The sequence below is a fragment of the Anthonomus grandis genome, chromosome 10 (assembly GCF_022605725.1).
Source record: "Anthonomus grandis grandis chromosome 10, icAntGran1.3, whole genome shotgun sequence".
NCBI lineage: Eukaryota > Metazoa > Arthropoda > Insecta > Coleoptera > Curculionidae > Anthonomus > Anthonomus grandis.
In genome coordinates, this window is record NC_065555.1 from 16,552,403 (window position 1) to 16,570,591 (window position 18,189).

At 33.8% G+C, this 18,189-nt stretch overlaps 1 protein-coding gene across 12 annotated transcripts in view; it reads right to left on the minus strand.

The window, feature by feature from the left end:
• LOC126741639 (cytoplasmic dynein 1 intermediate chain) overlaps positions 1-18,189 on the minus strand; it is a 90,333-nt gene that overhangs the window by 41,201 nt on the left and 30,943 nt on the right. For 4 of the 12 annotated variants that reach the window (XM_050448159.1, XM_050448156.1, XM_050448153.1 and 1 more), the window contains 3 exons: positions 14,492-14,512; positions 13,800-13,847; positions 2,162-2,311 (listed from right to left, as the gene is read on the minus strand). In XM_050448159.1, the coding sequence (XP_050304116.1) occupies positions 2,162-2,311; positions 13,800-13,847; positions 14,492-14,512 (219 nt within the window). Of the gene's footprint in view, positions 1-2,161; positions 2,336-13,799; positions 13,848-14,491; positions 14,513-18,189 lie in introns of all 12 variants that reach the window. The other 8 variants (XM_050448161.1, XM_050448158.1, XM_050448155.1 and 5 more) reach the window with 5 other exon arrangements.

The window sequence follows — 18,189 nt, forward strand, 5'->3', positions numbered from 1 at the left end:
AGATGCATCTCATTTTTTGGAAATATCTCACAAGTTGGTCAAGCTTTTTAAGGATTTAAATGTTTCAATTGCCTTTAAAACAACAAAGGTCCTAAAAAGAGATATCGTGAAAATAAACGACAAGGATAATATTGTAGCGTTTTTCCGTTCGTGTGAATTAAAACAATCGAAAATCATCAATTTAAATTCTACTTAAATTTCGCGCCAATATTTCGAACTTCACTGAACTGACAACCATCGGCGATGTGGCTCTTTATATACTCAACTGAACGCTGTTCCGGATTATTTGCCAACGTTCTAAGGTTTGTTCTCACTGCAAATTTCTTACAAGTTTGAAACTGTTTCCAAACCATTCTTGAGGCGCATGCGTAAAATATTACAACTTCTGATCGATTTGAAACCGTCTGTGCGAACATCAACTACGGGTTAGAAAGGGGGAGAAGAAAAATACGGGAGAAGGAAAATAACCTCACTTTTTTATGCCAGTGGGAAAAGGGCAATAAAATAAAACATAAACAAAAAAAAAATTACAGTACAACCTTAAAACAGCTGTATATTATGAATAGAGTTTAAGATTGTGTGATTATTTGCTACCTTACTCTAAATTGGTCGAGAAATTCTATTTTAATAAATTGGAACACAGTTTGATCAAAATAGTTTTGATTTTTGGGTCTTATCCGTTCTTCAAGTAAATCTTCTTTAAAAGTCTGTGTCGGAATCAACATAACTAGGAATCAACAAAATTCTGATCAGATTCTTTCGACGATTCAAAATCACTCATTTCCTTAATGTATATTTTTAGACTTATCCAACAATTTAAAATACAATTTTTCGAAACGAATATCAGGGACTCTACAAAACGACGAAATACAAAAAATAAATTTAGAGATTATGTTCATATTCCGAAGATCGGCGTTAACTGGCTACACGAATTCCCTGACACTTTGCTTGAAATAAATCCGAAAACAAGTCTGACTATCAAACGACAATCAGAAATTTGTGTAAGAACATCAAACTTTTGATTTGAAACCGATTAGAAGTTTCTGTGCGAACGCGTTTTACTCTATTGCGCATGTTTATTTGTCGACAACTTGTTCCTTACTGCTGTGAGAACAAACCTCTAGACGTCCTACAGTGTACCACTTGTCATTCCGGAATGAGTGACGGACAATCAGCTGGTTTCTCGGTGTTTACAATATCGTTACAATCCTTTCAGACCCAGGCGTATATGCATTGAATTATAACCAATGCCCAGCGATTTACGTAAGCCAATCCGGAAGAAGGGTTTCTAATAGGGTTCGTGAATACCTCAGTTTAGTAGACAAATTTAAAAAACTCAGATGTATTTGAGACCAAGTCAGCTTTCGCAAACCATATTTTAATTTCCGGACACATTTGTCTATTGAAGATACACCCTGGTTGCATCAGTGTTAAACTTGACCTCTTGGAGAAAATGGAAATCACTAGAGCCAAAAGAAGCCCCGTTTTCGTTTGTGTAAACGATATATTAAAGTTTGAACCGGGTTCGATTTTCAACAATATAAACTAGTAATTTTTATTTTTTGTTCACCTAATATCGAACCCCTTTACCTTTCATCGAACCCGATTTTCCTGGTGGTATTGACTCTTTGTTTGTTGAGCATGTGCCGCTGAGTTCTGGCCATCGGTAGAACACAAAATTCTATATTTTTAATTTTGATTTGATGATCATCTATCTATTCGCTTTATTTATATTTTTTCTAAACAAATTCTTAAAAGTGAAGCATAGTTAGTAATTTTAGACAGGAGACTTAGGACTAAACCTTTTGTTTTTTTATATTTAAGTCTCTTTGAGAATGATGAACGATTTTTTCATATTTTAAATACATAGAATTAAATAAATGCCTAGAAGAGTTGAAGTATTTTCTTGTTAATATGAAGCAGTTGAATACAGAATTCATTCATTCCTTTTGTTCCAGTTAATTGAACTCTGTTTCCTCCAAGGAGATCATCAAATAAAATGTTGAGAATTCAACTGCCAAGAAGACAAGTTGAAGAAGATTGTCTTCATTTTTTCAAAAATATTATAAAAAGTACTCGGTTAGAACATAAGAACCCTCTTTTAGAATTTTATTTTTCACCCTAAAACAATACAAAATTTATAAACAAAACCATCACTTACTCTCTTTAATCTCCTCTTTCTTCGAGTCCTGCTCGACTTGCGTGATGGCCGGCTGCACTTCCTTCACCTGAGGCAGACCAGGGGGCAGAATTCCGGGAGGCAGCTTGCTAACCCCTCCGAGGTGCGGCAGCGAGCTGTCCTCGTCTTCTCCTTGCGGGTCATCATATGTGAGAACTATATGTGAATATTTTGTCCGGTCTTTGGGCGCGTCGCGCCATAACGATACACAGTGGTTTCCAAAATTGCACAATTAATAGTAGCTCGTTGAGGTTAGTTGAATAACAGCCAAAAAAAAACAGTAAATACAATACCAATGTTGCATTTTGAAGACCACTTGTAAGTTGTACAGTTTAAAGCATATCTATGTACAAGGAAAGCTCGTTGGTTAAAGATTGTTGGATGGTTTATGGTGTGTTGTGATCAAAAAAATTCGGTTCCTGTAAGGGACTTTCTAGTTCTGGCATATTTTGATTATTTTTTTGGAAGCAGAGATGATTCAAGGAAAAGGGGTACCTAAGCAATTTAAGATCCAACGATTTTCCGAAATTTTTTGGATGAATCATATTTTGTACCAAAAAATTTAAAAACTTTTTACTAAATGACAAATTTTTAACAATTTGCAATGCGAAAACTCCAATATGTCAATTTTTCACGAGGATGTCCGGCAGTGTTGCCATACTTGACAAAAGTCCATAAAGTGTAGAAATAATTATGTGTTGTATATGATATCGATTTTTAATACTTGTATTAAAAATCGATATCCAAAAAAGTTAAGAAATAAAACCTAAGCTATCCGGCAACGCTGTGGTTATTAGTTTGATTCACCGTATAGGTTATATCAATAATTTCACAGTTAACCCATTAGCGCCCAGCGTCATCATTTGATGACGCCAGAAATTGGTGGGGATGAGAGCGCCCGAGTAGGTTGGCGATTGCCGACGGCTGCCTAACTAGGTGGTATTTACTAGTATTTGTGTATACTTGTCCGGCGAAAATCACGTTGTTTCTTAAATATTGGGCCCATGGGTCATATTTCCTTTAGTAGTAGGGATAAGATACTTTCTTTAGTGTGTTTTACAACCAAAGAGATGTAGAAATGTTGTAAAAATATTATATTTCTAGTTGAATTTTTTTAGCCGAAACCCTAACCTAAATCTCTGTGTCCTCAAATGAGGACACTGGGTTATTACCTATTTTTTTTTTATTATTTTTAGACTGGCAAAAAATAAATAGACATAGTTTTAAGAACTTAGACGATGCGGTGGAATATATCTATTCTAACCAAATAGATGCTGATATTGCGCTATTACTTCCCGAGGTGGATGAATTGACGGACGTAGACGATATCGACGATGGTGACTTAGGGGCGGTTGATGTCCAGGACGTCCCAGGGCTTGTGGAGATACAGGTAGAAGAACAAAATGATTGGGAATCGGAAGATGATCTACCGCTGTCAAATTTCATAAAAAGAAAAAAGGTTGCATGCAGCACTAAATCCTGGACACCAAAATGGACTAAGGAAGAACCCTTGTATGAAAATATTGAAGAAGAAGGTTGTGCCGAAGCTTTCCACAAAATAAAAGAAGAATTATAGGGATTAATACCACTACAAATATTTGAGAAGTTTTTTGATGACGATCTTTATAATCTTCTTCAAACAAAGACCATGAGATACGCCCAACAGAAAAATAAACATGATTCTTTTGTAATTTCGGAGGACCTCAAAATTTTTATCGGGTTTTTGATTTTTTTCGGCTATCATGCCTTACGAAGTGAAAGAGACTATTGGTCTGAAAGAGAAGATTTGGGTGTTCCTCTAGTGAAAAATGCGTTTTCCAGAAATGCCTACAAAGAAATAAAATCTTGTCTTCACGTTGCTGACAATTCCCTTGCAAATGATAACAAAGACGATAAGTCATTCAAAATAGGGCCATTATTTGGGGAAATAAATACTAAATTTCAGCAATGGGGAGTTTTCCATACATTTCGATCGATTGATGAGATGATTGTAAAATATTTTGGACACCATGGCCTAAAGCAATTTATCAAAGAAAAGCCTATACGGTTTGGATTCAAATTATGGGCGCTTCGTAGTGATAATGGGTATTGCTACAACTTTGCTTTGTACTGTGGCAAGGATAATAAATCAACAGCAGAGCCCAAGATTCCTCTAGGGATAAGAGTCGTAACAAGTATGCTGGAAACTGTAAAAAATCCTGAAAGACACATTATCTTCTTTGACAAATTTTTTACGAGTTACAACCTCTTGTGTAGCCTAAAAGAAGAAGGCTTCCGAGCCACGGGAACCATAAGGGAAAATCGATCATCCAAGTGTCCAACCAAGTCATCCAAAGAACTCGAGAAGGAACCGAGAGGGGCCTATGACTGGCACTTTGACAGTAGCCAAAAAATTCTTGTAGTCAAATGGAATGATAGCAGGTGCGCTTCGGTGGCAACCAACTTTGATACACTTTTACCAACCACTATTGTACAAAGATGGAACAAAAAAGAAGGTGGTCATGTTCCAGTTGCACAAGCTCTTATGATTGCCAACTACAATAAGCATATGGGAGGGGTGGACTACCATGATTGGTTGCTTGAAAAACATCACATACGGGGCAAAAAATGGTATTGGTGCCTTTTTACTCGAGTGATAGACATGTCGATCGTAAATAGCTCAATTCAAAAAAAATCCATAAAAGACTTCAGGATGGATGTGGCTTATTCATACCTAAAGATTGGTCATGGAAGAAGAGTAGTCTTTGGTCGTCCCTTGAGTTTGTCAAATACGTCTCGGAGTAATGTTACAGAAAACGTAAAATATGATGGCAAGAATCACTTGGTAGCCAAGAGAGAAAAGCAAAGGAGATGTCAATTTAACACATGCCAAAATAAACCCCTCACATTTTGTTCGAAATGTAATGTCACAAGTTTTTGTATATTTACTTATTTGTTTTTTTTTATATTTCAATATGGGATTACATATATTATATAAACCCAACGTCCTCATATGAGGACGGTCTATTTTTTGGCCCAATGATCAAAAAAATGACCCAAAAAAAAAAAAAATAAATCCTGTTTGTTTTCGAATTAGTACAAAATCCAATTACTGAAACCTGGAATTTAAAAAAAATATATTTTTGTATTTACGTAGGAAATCATAAAATATTTCAAAAAAATTTTTTAAATATTCCAAATATTTTAATTTTTTTGAATGTTCGTACTCATCCAAAAAAATTAAAATATTAAAAAAAAAATAAAAATTGTTTTTGGAATATTCCATGATTTCTTGCGTACGTAAACAGACAGATTAGGTAAAGGAAATACAAATTCCTGGAATATTTTTAAAAAATGTGTTTTTTTTTATAGGAGTATACATGAAAACATTTTGTCGGACTTGCATTGTCTTATTTATTTAATGTAACACGACGTTTCGGTTGGTAAGTATCTCCAATTATAAATTAAATTATATGCATTATAAATATAATGCAGTTTTCTTCATCCATGTATATTTTTATTATTTGTGTTCATAAATAACTATAAATAACTATACTAGGAGCATAGGAAAATCGTCGTCTATAAATCTCCGTTTTTTTTGTTAAAAAATGGCTTCACCAAGGATTTTTTTGTTTTAATATAATTGATTTACTAAGTTCCTGAACACACCACAAAAAAACTAAAAATCGTTGGGTCGTAAATTGCTCAATCATCGAAAAAAGTTCAGACTGTAGCTAGAAATTCTTAAAATTACACATAAAAAGTTCATTCATGTCCCCGCAAGAGCTATACAGGGTGATACAAATTTGTCAATACTTTCTTTGTGTAAAATTATGACACTTTCAAATCACAGGATGTCAAAGTTTTTGCTAGAAATTGAATAAATTTTTTAGTATCTTACAAGCAGTTGAAAGAAGAAACCTCTTCTTGTATAGTAAAGAGAGCTTTAACACCCTGTATATGTATTACTGAAAAGTCTTACTGTATCAATTCTTTATGCTTATCAAACAAATTGAGTACAAACGCATAAACCATAAATAAAACACAAACAAAATCTAACAGCACTTAAAGCGAACGTAAATAGGGATAAAATAGGAACAGGATAAAAATAAAGGATGCAAGACATTGAATGTTCAACAATGATAAAGATTTAAGTGAACGGTTAACAAATTAGTAAGCAAAGTGTTACATAATACGACATGCGATTTGGTGCTACGATACTTAGATACATAAGCAATAGTGAGGGAAGCTAAGCGAGTAAAATATGTGTAAGATTCATAAAATCACTTTTATAATTTTTAGTGATTTTAACATATATATTGGACCAGAAGTTTCTATATCAGTTGCAATATACATGGTGTTTTTTATAAGTTCAGCCTTTTTACATCGATGTTTGAATAATTGAAAACTTTAAATTTTTTTAAAAGAATTTGTAGTTTATTCTATTTTTAGCCTGAATGTTTAACTTATTTTCTCTCACAATATTGACCCATTAAAATTTTAAAATACCAAAATATGCAAATTGAATTTTATATTAAGGATATTGGTAGCTTTTTACTACTAAGGTTATTATTATTCAAATATATTTAAACAAATACCCCAGAGATCATTTATCAGCAAAGAACCATTAAAGGCCATTTTAGATCCTATATAATTGTTAAGTTCTCTATAAAACGGCATACACGATACTATTTACCGGAAGGCGGGCCTTTCAGTTTACAATCCGGAAGGCTAAACCTGTACCCCCGGCTAAAGCATACACATTACTTTTTATCCAACGGCTTTGTTCATTTTTTTAAAAACGTTCTTAGCGGGAACTGCGACACGTTACTTCCCACACTTATCTCATAAATTAATTACGACTGGAACCTGATGATTACAGAAACTATCTTCGTATGGATGAAAATTCCTATACGGAATTGCTAGAACTTGTAACCCCATTAATTCAAAAGGAAGATACTTTGATGAGGTTAGCAATAAATCCTCATGAGCGATTAAGTACTACTTTGAGGTACTTAGCGACAGGGAGAAACTATGAAAACTTAAAATTCACAGCCCGTATTTCTGCTCAATGTCTGGGGAGAACGATTCCCGAAACGTGCCAGGCAATAATTGAGGTTCTTAAACATAGATATTGTAAGGTAAGCTACGTTGTAATAATTTTTATTTTACATAATAAGTACATAATTTACTTTACAAAAAAACTTATTAGTCCGGGGAATCTGTACTTTTTAACAAAAAAATTGCAACCCGCAAACGAACGACTTGATGTGGTAAAGGGGTTCATAAGAAACATAAAAAAAATAAATTCATACCTGGGGTAGTTGCGGGGTGGTTTTGCGGGGGTGGAAACTGAAAAAAAACAGCTGGAGCATTTTCCTATCGCTATATCCGGCGAAAGTTGACGCTCAAATAAAAAGTGCTTAATGGCAAAGTTGTAGATAATATAAAAATCTATAATTTTTGTAGAGGGCACTTTTGAACATAACCTCAAAATGTTCAAGATAAATGCAAAAATTGCGAAATTTTTTTTTTTTCGTTTTTAATTTTTCATTTATCCAAAAATTATGCAATTTCCATAAAACTTGGTATAAATATACCCTTTAGTATCCTACATAATTTCTATTTTTTTCAGTACTATACAATAACAATTTTTCAAGAAATTCAAGTTTTTCGAAAAAATTACTTTTTTTTTAAACGAAATTTGTTCTTCAGAGAATTGTCCTAGGAAGTTCATATGGGGCTTATTTTTTTGTTTTTATTTCTACTTTTTAATAAAATAAAGAAAGGTATACTTCCCATTTGAAAATAAGCCAAAAAATGCAAAAAACTGAAAAATTTTTTTTTGCAACAATGAACTTTTTATTAATGGTTAATAACTTACTAAAAATTTTTAAAATGTCAAAAAAGTAATAACACCACTAGATTCTACGAAAAAAAAATACATAAGAAAATATATATTTCATCATGTAAAGTTCAATAGATTGTTTTATGCAGGAGACAATTCAAGCTTACCCCCCAGTATGTATCCCGTGCCTCGACGCGTATTCTGTATATTACACTAAATCAGCCAGAGAAATCGATGCCGCTTTATAATTTTCGAAGGGTAGAATCGATTTTTCGAACTTACCAATTCCAAATCGATTTTATTAAACAAAATTTGGCTACTTTTTGATCGAAATCAGCGGTTTTTACATATTTCCATAAAAAATATTTAATGAAGTATGAAATAATTGTACAAAATTGATTAAAATTTTACAAAATTGCTGAAAATTTATTGCAGTATTTGATTTTATGAATACATTATACATTTTATGATACAATATTTTATGATACAAGAAAATTTTTTACATTATGTACAGTTTATATAATACGACGTATTGTTTTATTGATTTATTAGTCTTTTTTTTTATTTACATGCTGTGAAACTTGTTCATGGTCGGACTCTCCAGTACAATCTGGTTCTTCAGCGTTTTCCGCATCTTCATAATCGCTGATATCAGAGTCTTTACATTCTTCTTTATTTTCCGGCGTCTAATGAGATTCTTGGAAGTTCAAACTTATTTAAAATCTCTTCCGAATCACTGCAATCTTCCTCTACTTCATCGATATTGGAGCATGCCTGTATCTTGGCAATTAGTGCACAATGATGTGCACGATAGCCCATGCTTCCTACACCCATATCGATTTGTACTGCAATTACCTTTGCAGGTGCAAAAGATTTTTTTGAGTAACTCTTCGGGTATCATCGTGTCGCTTGTGTATCGAGGCATAAGAATTGTACTATTATTCATGAGCGACTCTTTCCATCCCCACATGGCTGCACTTAAGTTGTTACCAAGCCACATTTGAAGTTGATGATATACTCTAAAACAATGCTGTGTAGCTGCTCCAATTGTTGGTGGTAACTTTTCTAATTTGAATGTAGATTTAGCAGTTAAGATTTCGTAACGCTGAAATCTCAAATCGTTCAAAGTTGCTTTTCCTTTAGTGTAATTGTAAATATGTGCAATCATATTACAACCATTGTGAGCTATTACAGTTGGATGAGAATCAGGCTCATAAAATGGCTTTGCTAATTCAGCCAACTCACAAAAACACAAGCAGACGCTGACCGACTGTTTACTTCTATCATATGATGCTCCAAAATAAATATGATCGGAGCAGCCATGATCTAAATATATAAGGTCTGCTCGGTAGCTTCGTCGCTTCGCCCACCTCCAACCGGTCGGGTACTTGCTTGCATAGCAAAGCGTTTAAGAAGTATGAAGCTGCGCAACCGGATGAGTGCGGATCCCAACCGAGCAGACCTTACATATTTAGACTATGGGAGCAGCTGCAGCAAAAATTAGGAGAGGGGATCTATGAGTGTATAGTACATGCTGATGCGTTGATTTCTATTTAACTGCCGTACTTAGATTATTATTTGCCTTATACAAACATTATTCATCTGCAATTCAATGATCTTTCGAAGGTAATCTCTTTCCGAGCTGCAACATCAATACCTATAATAAGTAACTCCAAACAGCAACGGGATATTACACATAAAAAATGTACACACTATATCGCGTTTTAATTTAGAGGTCCTGAAATATGTGAAAATCGCCGATTTCGATAAAAAAGTAGCCAAATTGAATTGAAAAAAACCTATTTGGGATTGATAAGTTCGAAAAATCAATTCTGCACGTCGATAATTATATAGCGACATCGACTTATATGGCTGATTTAGTGGAATATACAGAATACGCGTCGAGGCACGTGATATATAGTGGGGGGTAAGCTTGAATTGTCTCCTGCATAAAACAATCTATTGAACTTTACATGATGAAATATATATTTACTTATGTATTTTTTTTCGTAGAATCTAGTGGTGCTATTACTTTTTTGACATTTTAAAAATTGTTAGTAAATTATTAACAATTATTAAAAAGTTCATTGTTGCAAAAAAAAATTCAGTTTTTTGCATTTTTTGGCTTATTTTCAAATGGGAAGTATAACCTTTCTTTATTTTATTAAAAAGTAGAAATAAAAACAAAAAAAAATGAGCCCCATATGAACTTCCTAGGACAATTCCCTGAAGGACAAATTTCGTTTAAAAAAAAGTAATTTTTTTGAAAAACTTGAATTTCTTGAAAATTTTTTATTGTATAGTACTGAAAAAAATAGAGATTATTTAGGATACTAAAGGGTAAATTTATACTAAGTTTTATGAAAATTGTATAATTTTTGGATAAATGAAAAATAAAAAACGAAAAAAAAATTTTTCGCAATTTTTGCATTTATCTTGAACATTTTGAGGTTATGTTCAAAAGTGCCCTCTACAAAAATTATATATTTTTATATTGTCTACAACTTTGCCATTAAGCACTTTTCATTTGGGCGTCAACTTTCGCCGGAAATGGCGATAAAAAATTCTCCAGCTGTTTTTTTCAGTTTTCACCCCCGCAACTACCCCAGATATGAATTTATTTTTTTTTGTGTTTCTTATGAACCCCTTTACCATATCCAGTCATTCGTTTGCGGGTTGCAATTTTTTTTTTCATGAAATATGGTACAGATTCCCCGGACTATATGGTGCAAAACTCTTGTAATAACCACGTGTTGTGGGAGGTTGGCAAGTTGATGGTTGATTGTCATAATCTATTGTCATTGTATTAAACTGTTGTGGATATGGCTGTAGGTATTGAACTGAAGTACTACTTGTTTGCGAGTCAGTTACAATTCTTGAGTGAGCTGTTAGCTGCCCGCACTTTGCATTGAATAAGGCGTCATTTATTATTTTTTGGCAATATGTTGCCATCATTGGCGGCAATGCGTCCAGCTCTTGACCGACGTAGGTTGAATAATTCGAATATTTTTTTTGGTTCTGCAATTTTTCCGCAACTAATTTTAGCACTGTCTGTTGTTGGTCTGGTTCATTTGGTTTTTGTTTTTTGCTAGATCTTATGGATGTACGTTTTCGAGTAGATGAAAGTGATGATGTGCTTGGACTTAAAATATTTTCTGAAGATTCGTCATATTGGCCTCCTTCATCCTGTGACACGTTTTCGTCTCTTGCCAATTCATTTGCTGTTGGTGATTGTGCATTTTCTCGTCCTTCCTAAAAAAATATATTACTAAGTATTAACGTTTTTTTATAATAAAATAACACTTTTATTTATTACAGTTTTCAAATTTAGAATCAGAATGGGAGCAGATTGGATTCGACTTTGAAAACAAATGGCAGTTTCCAAGTTGCCTTGGTGCCGTTGACGGCAAACATATAAGAATAAGACCACCTCCAGGCAGCGGAGCATACTACTACAACTATAAACAGTTTCACAGTGTTGTATTAATGGCAATTGTAAATAGTAATTATGAATTAATATTGTTTGATGTCGGTACAAACGGACGAGTATCTGACAGAGGGGTGATAAATAACACATCTTTTTACAAGGCATTAGTAAAGGGTGCTTTGCAATTGCCTGGAATTAATCAACGTAATAATTTACCTTATGTATTAATAGGAGATGAAGCTTTTGCGCTTAGAAAAGATTTTTTAAAACCTTATAGCGAAAAAGAACTAAACACTGACCGTTCATACTTTAAGAAACTTTTAAGTAGAGCTAGACGAATCATTGAGAATGTGTTAGGAATCCTTGTAAATCGATTTCGTATATATCATACCGAAATAGGAATATCTGTCGAAAATATAGAAACTGTGGCAATGGCTACATGCGTATTGCATAATTATTTATGAAATAAGAATCCTTGCCAGTACACGGACATATCTACGGATGAAGAAGCTATCTTGGCAGATCAACAGATACTATCATCGTTACAAAAAGGACATGGAAGTAGACGCTGTCCTCAAGACGCAAAACAAGTGCGTGAATTATTATTATTATATAATTATTACCGGCCTTTTTTGATGATCTTATGAATAGAGTGCAAAACATAATAGAAAAGGTATTGGAAAGCACTTTTTAAAAATGCAAGAATAAAATAATGGCATCCGTAAGAAAAAACAAAGTTGATGATGGTCGCCAAAAAAACGAAACGTCGTAATAAAAATCTAAAAACACCACCAAGCACGGAAAAAGTGGCAATGCAGAAGTGCAAATTATTTTTAAATCGGATAAAAAATAAGCTCAGTAAAAATTAAAATTGATTTTTCAAAATGTCGGTTTTTTTTTCGATTATTTTCAGAACTGCTAGGAATTTTCAATTTTTTTTAATGGCATATTATTAGGCGCAAAAATGCGCAACTTTGCCCTAATTTAACCATCTTTATATCTCCTATAGCAACCGAGATCTCAATGCTGAGAGTCGAATTTGAAACACCCTGTATATGTAGGTGGTTGAAAATCATCAAAAAATGCAGTTGTCCCTTTTATTATGGCGAGCAGTTTAACAAAAAAATATCATGTAAAAAGTTTGTTTTCTGAAATTGAATCCAATGCTCAAGCACAATAAAAAATCAAATTTCTAAAATAAAAAATTACCTCACTATCATCGCTGTTATTCATTTCCATATCGTCCATATTGGATTTGCTTTTTCTAGGTGTTCATGGTCATAAAGAAAGTCTAAAAGATGAAAGTACCATATTGATGTTTCATAAACCTCTCCACTGGAACCACTTCTTTGGCTGTCTTTAATTTTTTTTTAATTCTTTACGGTACGAACTGCGCATATTATTTATTTTCTTTACCACCACATCTTTTGTTGCTGCTGGATCTACTGCTTTTAATTTTTCTACCATTTTATTGTAAGCAGCTAGCTTTAAAGGTTTGTTCAAATATTGCTTGCTTTTTATATCGTATAAACACGGCAATGGTCTATAAAGTTCAATGAATTCGGTAATAAATTCGTGAGACCACGTTCTCATATCGGTCATTTTTATGAGCACAAGAAATTTAATGAAGAAACTTAAATCACAGAGTAACAAATAAACTAAATATCGAAAAAGTTCTGCTAACTCTCGGCCTGTACCTACTCACAACTAATTCATACACGTTCCGGCTTGTCAACGACAGATTTTCAGCGGGCCGAGAGTTCATGCTTCGCCTTCCAGCTAATATAGCCACTAGTAGCACAGTACGACTTGCCTTCCGGTTTGTAAACTGAAAGGCCTGCCTTCCGGTAAACAGTATCGTGTATGCCGTCCTTATAGGGTTTAAATCTGGCGAGTGGGGTAGCCAAGGCATATCCTTGCCAGCTTTAAATGTTCAACATTTTCAATGTTGATAGATGCTAATGGTGTTAGTATGTTACGGACACCAACAATTTTATATTTACTCACAGTAAGTAGACCTTGAGCCCTGTGACGCCTTACCTAATTGAATGTGTCTTAACTGGACACAACTGGTAAGTAATTTTAATAGTTTGATGACGAGTTAAAGCAAATGGGTCATGAGTCAATATTGTGCTTGAGGTAAGTTGTTAGACTAAGAATTTAAACTAATCTGGTCTCAAAAGTCTATTTATTAAGAAGTTTCTAGGCACACGTGCAATGCAACACATGAGCTAAAAGTTAGTAACGCATTTACAGCCGCATACAAGAACCTCCCTCCCTTACACACACAAACATGTTCCCAATTTTTAGCCAAAATTACCACAACAGATAAAAAAAAACCTAAGCTAGATTGCGTAGCCACCTACCTGTGAACTCATCTTCCCACTCTAAACCTGGATTAAGGTTGTATTCGTCTGCCATAGGGTGGGGAAAAGAAACAGTTCAATATTAGGGTTCAAAAAATCTTTGAAAAGTTTGTACAAGAAAAAAAATTGTAAAAAAAATCCGTAGTGTCTGGTTAAGTAAAAATAATTTTGTGAAACATTATTTTTACTTTTCCAGAAACAAATAATGTCCACAAATGATGGCTTATACAAGAAAAATCAACATAATTTAGTTTCAGAAAAAATATGTAGCAATACCTGGTTAGTTAAGCCATGCTGTTAGTGTAGTTAATGTTTTGTTAAATTTGGATATTATAGTAATGTATTTTTGTTTTGATACGTATAAAGTCCTGACTTAAAACAAGAATACATTGCACCTGAATCCCCGGCAAACAGTACAAGCCTGACAATGCAGTAACAAGTATAAAAGCGTTTTTACAAAAGTGTATTGCAATCAGGAGAATCAATTCAGGAATATGCTAGGAAAACGTTTAAAGTAAGAAATCTTTAACTGGAAAGATGTCTTATTACAATTCTAGGCGTACAAAACAATCAGAAAAATAGCGATAGGATTGACGGGAAAGTGTAGAATGTAAACCGTTTGTAAGGCATTAAGCAAATAAAACGTTGTTGGTATTTGAAGAAGCAAAAGAGATTTGAATCTAAAAACTTACCGTAATAGTCTGTCGCGTGTGCTACAAAGGGACCAAAAAAACTAAGTTAGATCAGTTAATTTTGAAAATAACTTATCTTAAGACTTATAAGTAATATGTTGGTGAAATGGGATAATTAGATTCAAAAGTTGGTTATTTTTTCCAAAAAAAAAACAATACTACTATAATAATTACTATGTGTTAATCTAGATCTATCAAAGACAATTTTAGATAATTAAAATTAGTATTTTTATATGTTGAGGCTTTCTTTAGCGCAAGTTATTAAAAAAAAATAACATACAATAGAGGTCATTAAAGGGGTGTGAAGAAATATGGTTTTCTATACAAATTATTATTATTTAGCTTCCCCACACCACTTAAAAAACTAAGCAAAATATGCAATTAATAGTCAAGCCAATCAAGCATAATGCTGAAACTACTACTATACAAGTGGAACAAATTGTGACTGTAATAAGTCAAGTTTAAGAAATCAAAGAGAAAATACATTTCAATTAGAAAGGTAGTATAATGAATTACTAGTTAAAGTTAGGATTTGTAGAAGGTCAGGAATTTAAAAAGAATCGTTTTGAGTACCTCACGTTATTCTTACCACCATTTTTTAATGCAGAATCAGAAAGAACGCATTTTTTTAAAAAGGATATGATAAAAATGAATAGTGGTTACATATGTAAAATGACCAGCTGGGTGGAAAAAACCACTAGATGTAGGCCGCACTTACAGTCCTTAGAGAGAACCGGTAAGGATAAGGACGACAGTCTTTACCTGCTTGGTGAACCGGGAACACATCTACGGGTCGGGCAATATTTAAAAGTGACTAGTCTGTTACAAATCTTTTATATTTAATAAATGACAGCTTATTTTCTATTCGGTAGTTTGGACATTTTAGCCTATCGTTTATAGAGCAGCGGTGGAATTGGCCTATATGCCTAGTACTTTTACGGATATTTGTGTTGTGTAAAAGTGCAATTGGATAGTAGTTGTGAATGGTTAAATCCAAAAGCTGTAAGAGTAGCATATCAAATTTAAGATATTTAAATGCATAAATATTGATATTAAGTATTGGCCAATTTGCAAGATAAAATAAAACAAAAACTCTTGTTAAAAAAACTTGTTAAAATACGAAAAAAAACCCATATTACCCTGAGTACCTGACTCAGGGTAAAAATAAGTCGAGTTTTATGACTGTGTATCTAAACAGGGAATTCAAGTGTTTACCTACGGATTCAGTTTTGGCTGAAATATTTTTGTTTTAATATTTTATCATATTTTAATTTAAGGATATTTGCAGTTAAAAACATTTATTGATATACGCTAATAATAATTAAGTGCGAGTAAAATGGGTCGTCGTAGATCAAAGTCTTCAAGTTCCAGCTCTAGTTCAAGCTCAGATGACTACGACTATAAAAGGAACACTTGTAGAAAAGATAACAGACGAATAAAAACACAAACAAAATCAAAAAGATTGACACCACCACCACGTGAAAATTCGACTGAAATTATAAGAGTAGTGTCTTCTCCTATGAGGCGTCTACTTCAAATGCTGACTCCAGAATTGAAAGGCTTGAGGCTTTAGTTGAAAAATTAATTGAGAGCAACTCAAATAGAAATCTGCCATCTTCTTCAAGGACTATGGCCAGAGCAGAATGTATTCCAGAATATTCTCCCGGAAATCCGAATTTAAGTTGTGCTAAATGGATTGAGAAAATAGCACAACTTGCTTTGGCAAATCAGTGGGATGACCATGTAATTATTTTCTATATGCAAAGTCGATTGACCGGATTGGCTAGGAAATGGTACGATAATTTATCAAGTTATGCTTATACTTGGGATGAGTGGAAAACGCTTTTGAATAAAAGTTTTCCTGAACACCGAGATTTTGGGGCTCTTTTGGAAGGACTTGTACTTCGAATTAAAATACCATCAGAGAGTTGAGAGCAGTATTATTTTGCAAAAATATATCTCTTAAATGTATGTGAAAAAAAATTCCCGGTAAAAAGGCCGTATCTTGTATCATTCATGGTATTTCGGATCCCACAATACAGGCAGGTGCACGTGCTGGACGATATAATAATCCTGAAGAATTGTACGCAGAGTACCTGTCTAGTTTGGCTACAGAGGTAATAAAATCCAAAGATTTGAGAGGTTCAAAACGCTTCCACAAAGGATCGGAATTTCCAGTAAAGAAATTTAAAGGGTCTCAAATACAGAGTGAGTTTAAACCAGTTGTAAAATGTTATAACTGTAAGAGCAAAGGACATTTTGCAAATTCATGCACAAAACCCAAAATAGAATGCGGTATTTGCAAGCGTTTAGGTCATTTAGCCAAGGCTTGCCGTAGGAAGCCATTGAAGAGTAAAGTAGTAGAATCGGTAGTTCCAGAGGCCGATTATAATAAAAACTAATATTTTGATGGTTACATTAACGGAAAATGTATTAAAACATTCATAGATTCAGGATGTGGAGCTGTTTTAATAAGAAAAACAGATGCAGACAAACTAGATCTACGATATACCCCGAGTTCAATGACCATATTAGGGTATGGTGGTGCAATTATCAATGTGATAGGTGAAACAAAAGTGTCGGTCAAAATCGATTTGGCCGAAGGAAATGTTGACGCCTTGATTGTGCCAGATACTTTCCAAGACGTACCCGTTATGATTGGCCAGACTTTCCTTAACCAACCTGGATTTCTTACGATAGTGTCTGGGGAAAAAGTTAGGATTGTGCCAGCTAATATGGACTTGCAAAAAGTTCTTGGTCTCCCTGCTAGGAAGATACCTTTATGGGCCAAGAACGAAACAGTGATTCCTGCGCAAAGTATTGCTCTGGTGGCTGTCACTTCCCGTGGTGCCATCTACGATGATGTGTATATTCGAGGTGGCTAAGACCAGTACCAGGCCAAGAGCACTATGTAAATGAATGTGTAACAAAAAGGGAAGATGGTTACGTGACTGTGAAAAGATCTCCTGGTAAGTACAAAAACCATGATTGCTCGATGTGTTTATAGTTTTGAAGACAAAAGTATTTACAAAAGTAATTCATTTGTTTTCAGTGTAAAGTCACATACTTCAAGAGTTTTTTCTGACAAGGATTTAACTTTTAATCCAAATCTAACAAAAAGTGAAACAAAAAAATTGGTTGATTTGATTAATGAATTTAAAACTTGTTTTTACGAATGTGATAATCGTTTTGGGAAAACTGATATCTTAAAAATGTCCATTCATTTGACCGATGAAAATCCTGTAGTGTATAGACCATACCGCCTATCTTACAATGAACGAAAAGTTGTAAGAGGTGTTGTAGAAAATTTAATTACTGATGAAATAGTGCGGGAATCTGATTTCCCATATTCGAGCTCAATCCTTCTTGTCAAAAAGAAAAACGGCGAAATGCGCATGTGCGTAGATTATCGAGCATTAAATGCAAAAACTGTTAAGGATAAATCTCCATTGCCCCGTGTGGATGATTTTATGGAACATCTAAAGGACTGTAAGTTCTTTACAAGTCTGGATCTTGCCAGTGGCTATCATCAAATACCAATGGAAGAATCATCGATTCCAAAAACTACATTTACAACTGCAGATAGTCACTATGAGTTTATGAGGGTGCCGTTTGGGTTATGTAATGCACCGGCAATATGTCAAAGAACGGTCAATAAAGTTTTAGGGAATCTACGATATGGCAAGGCTCTAGCGTAT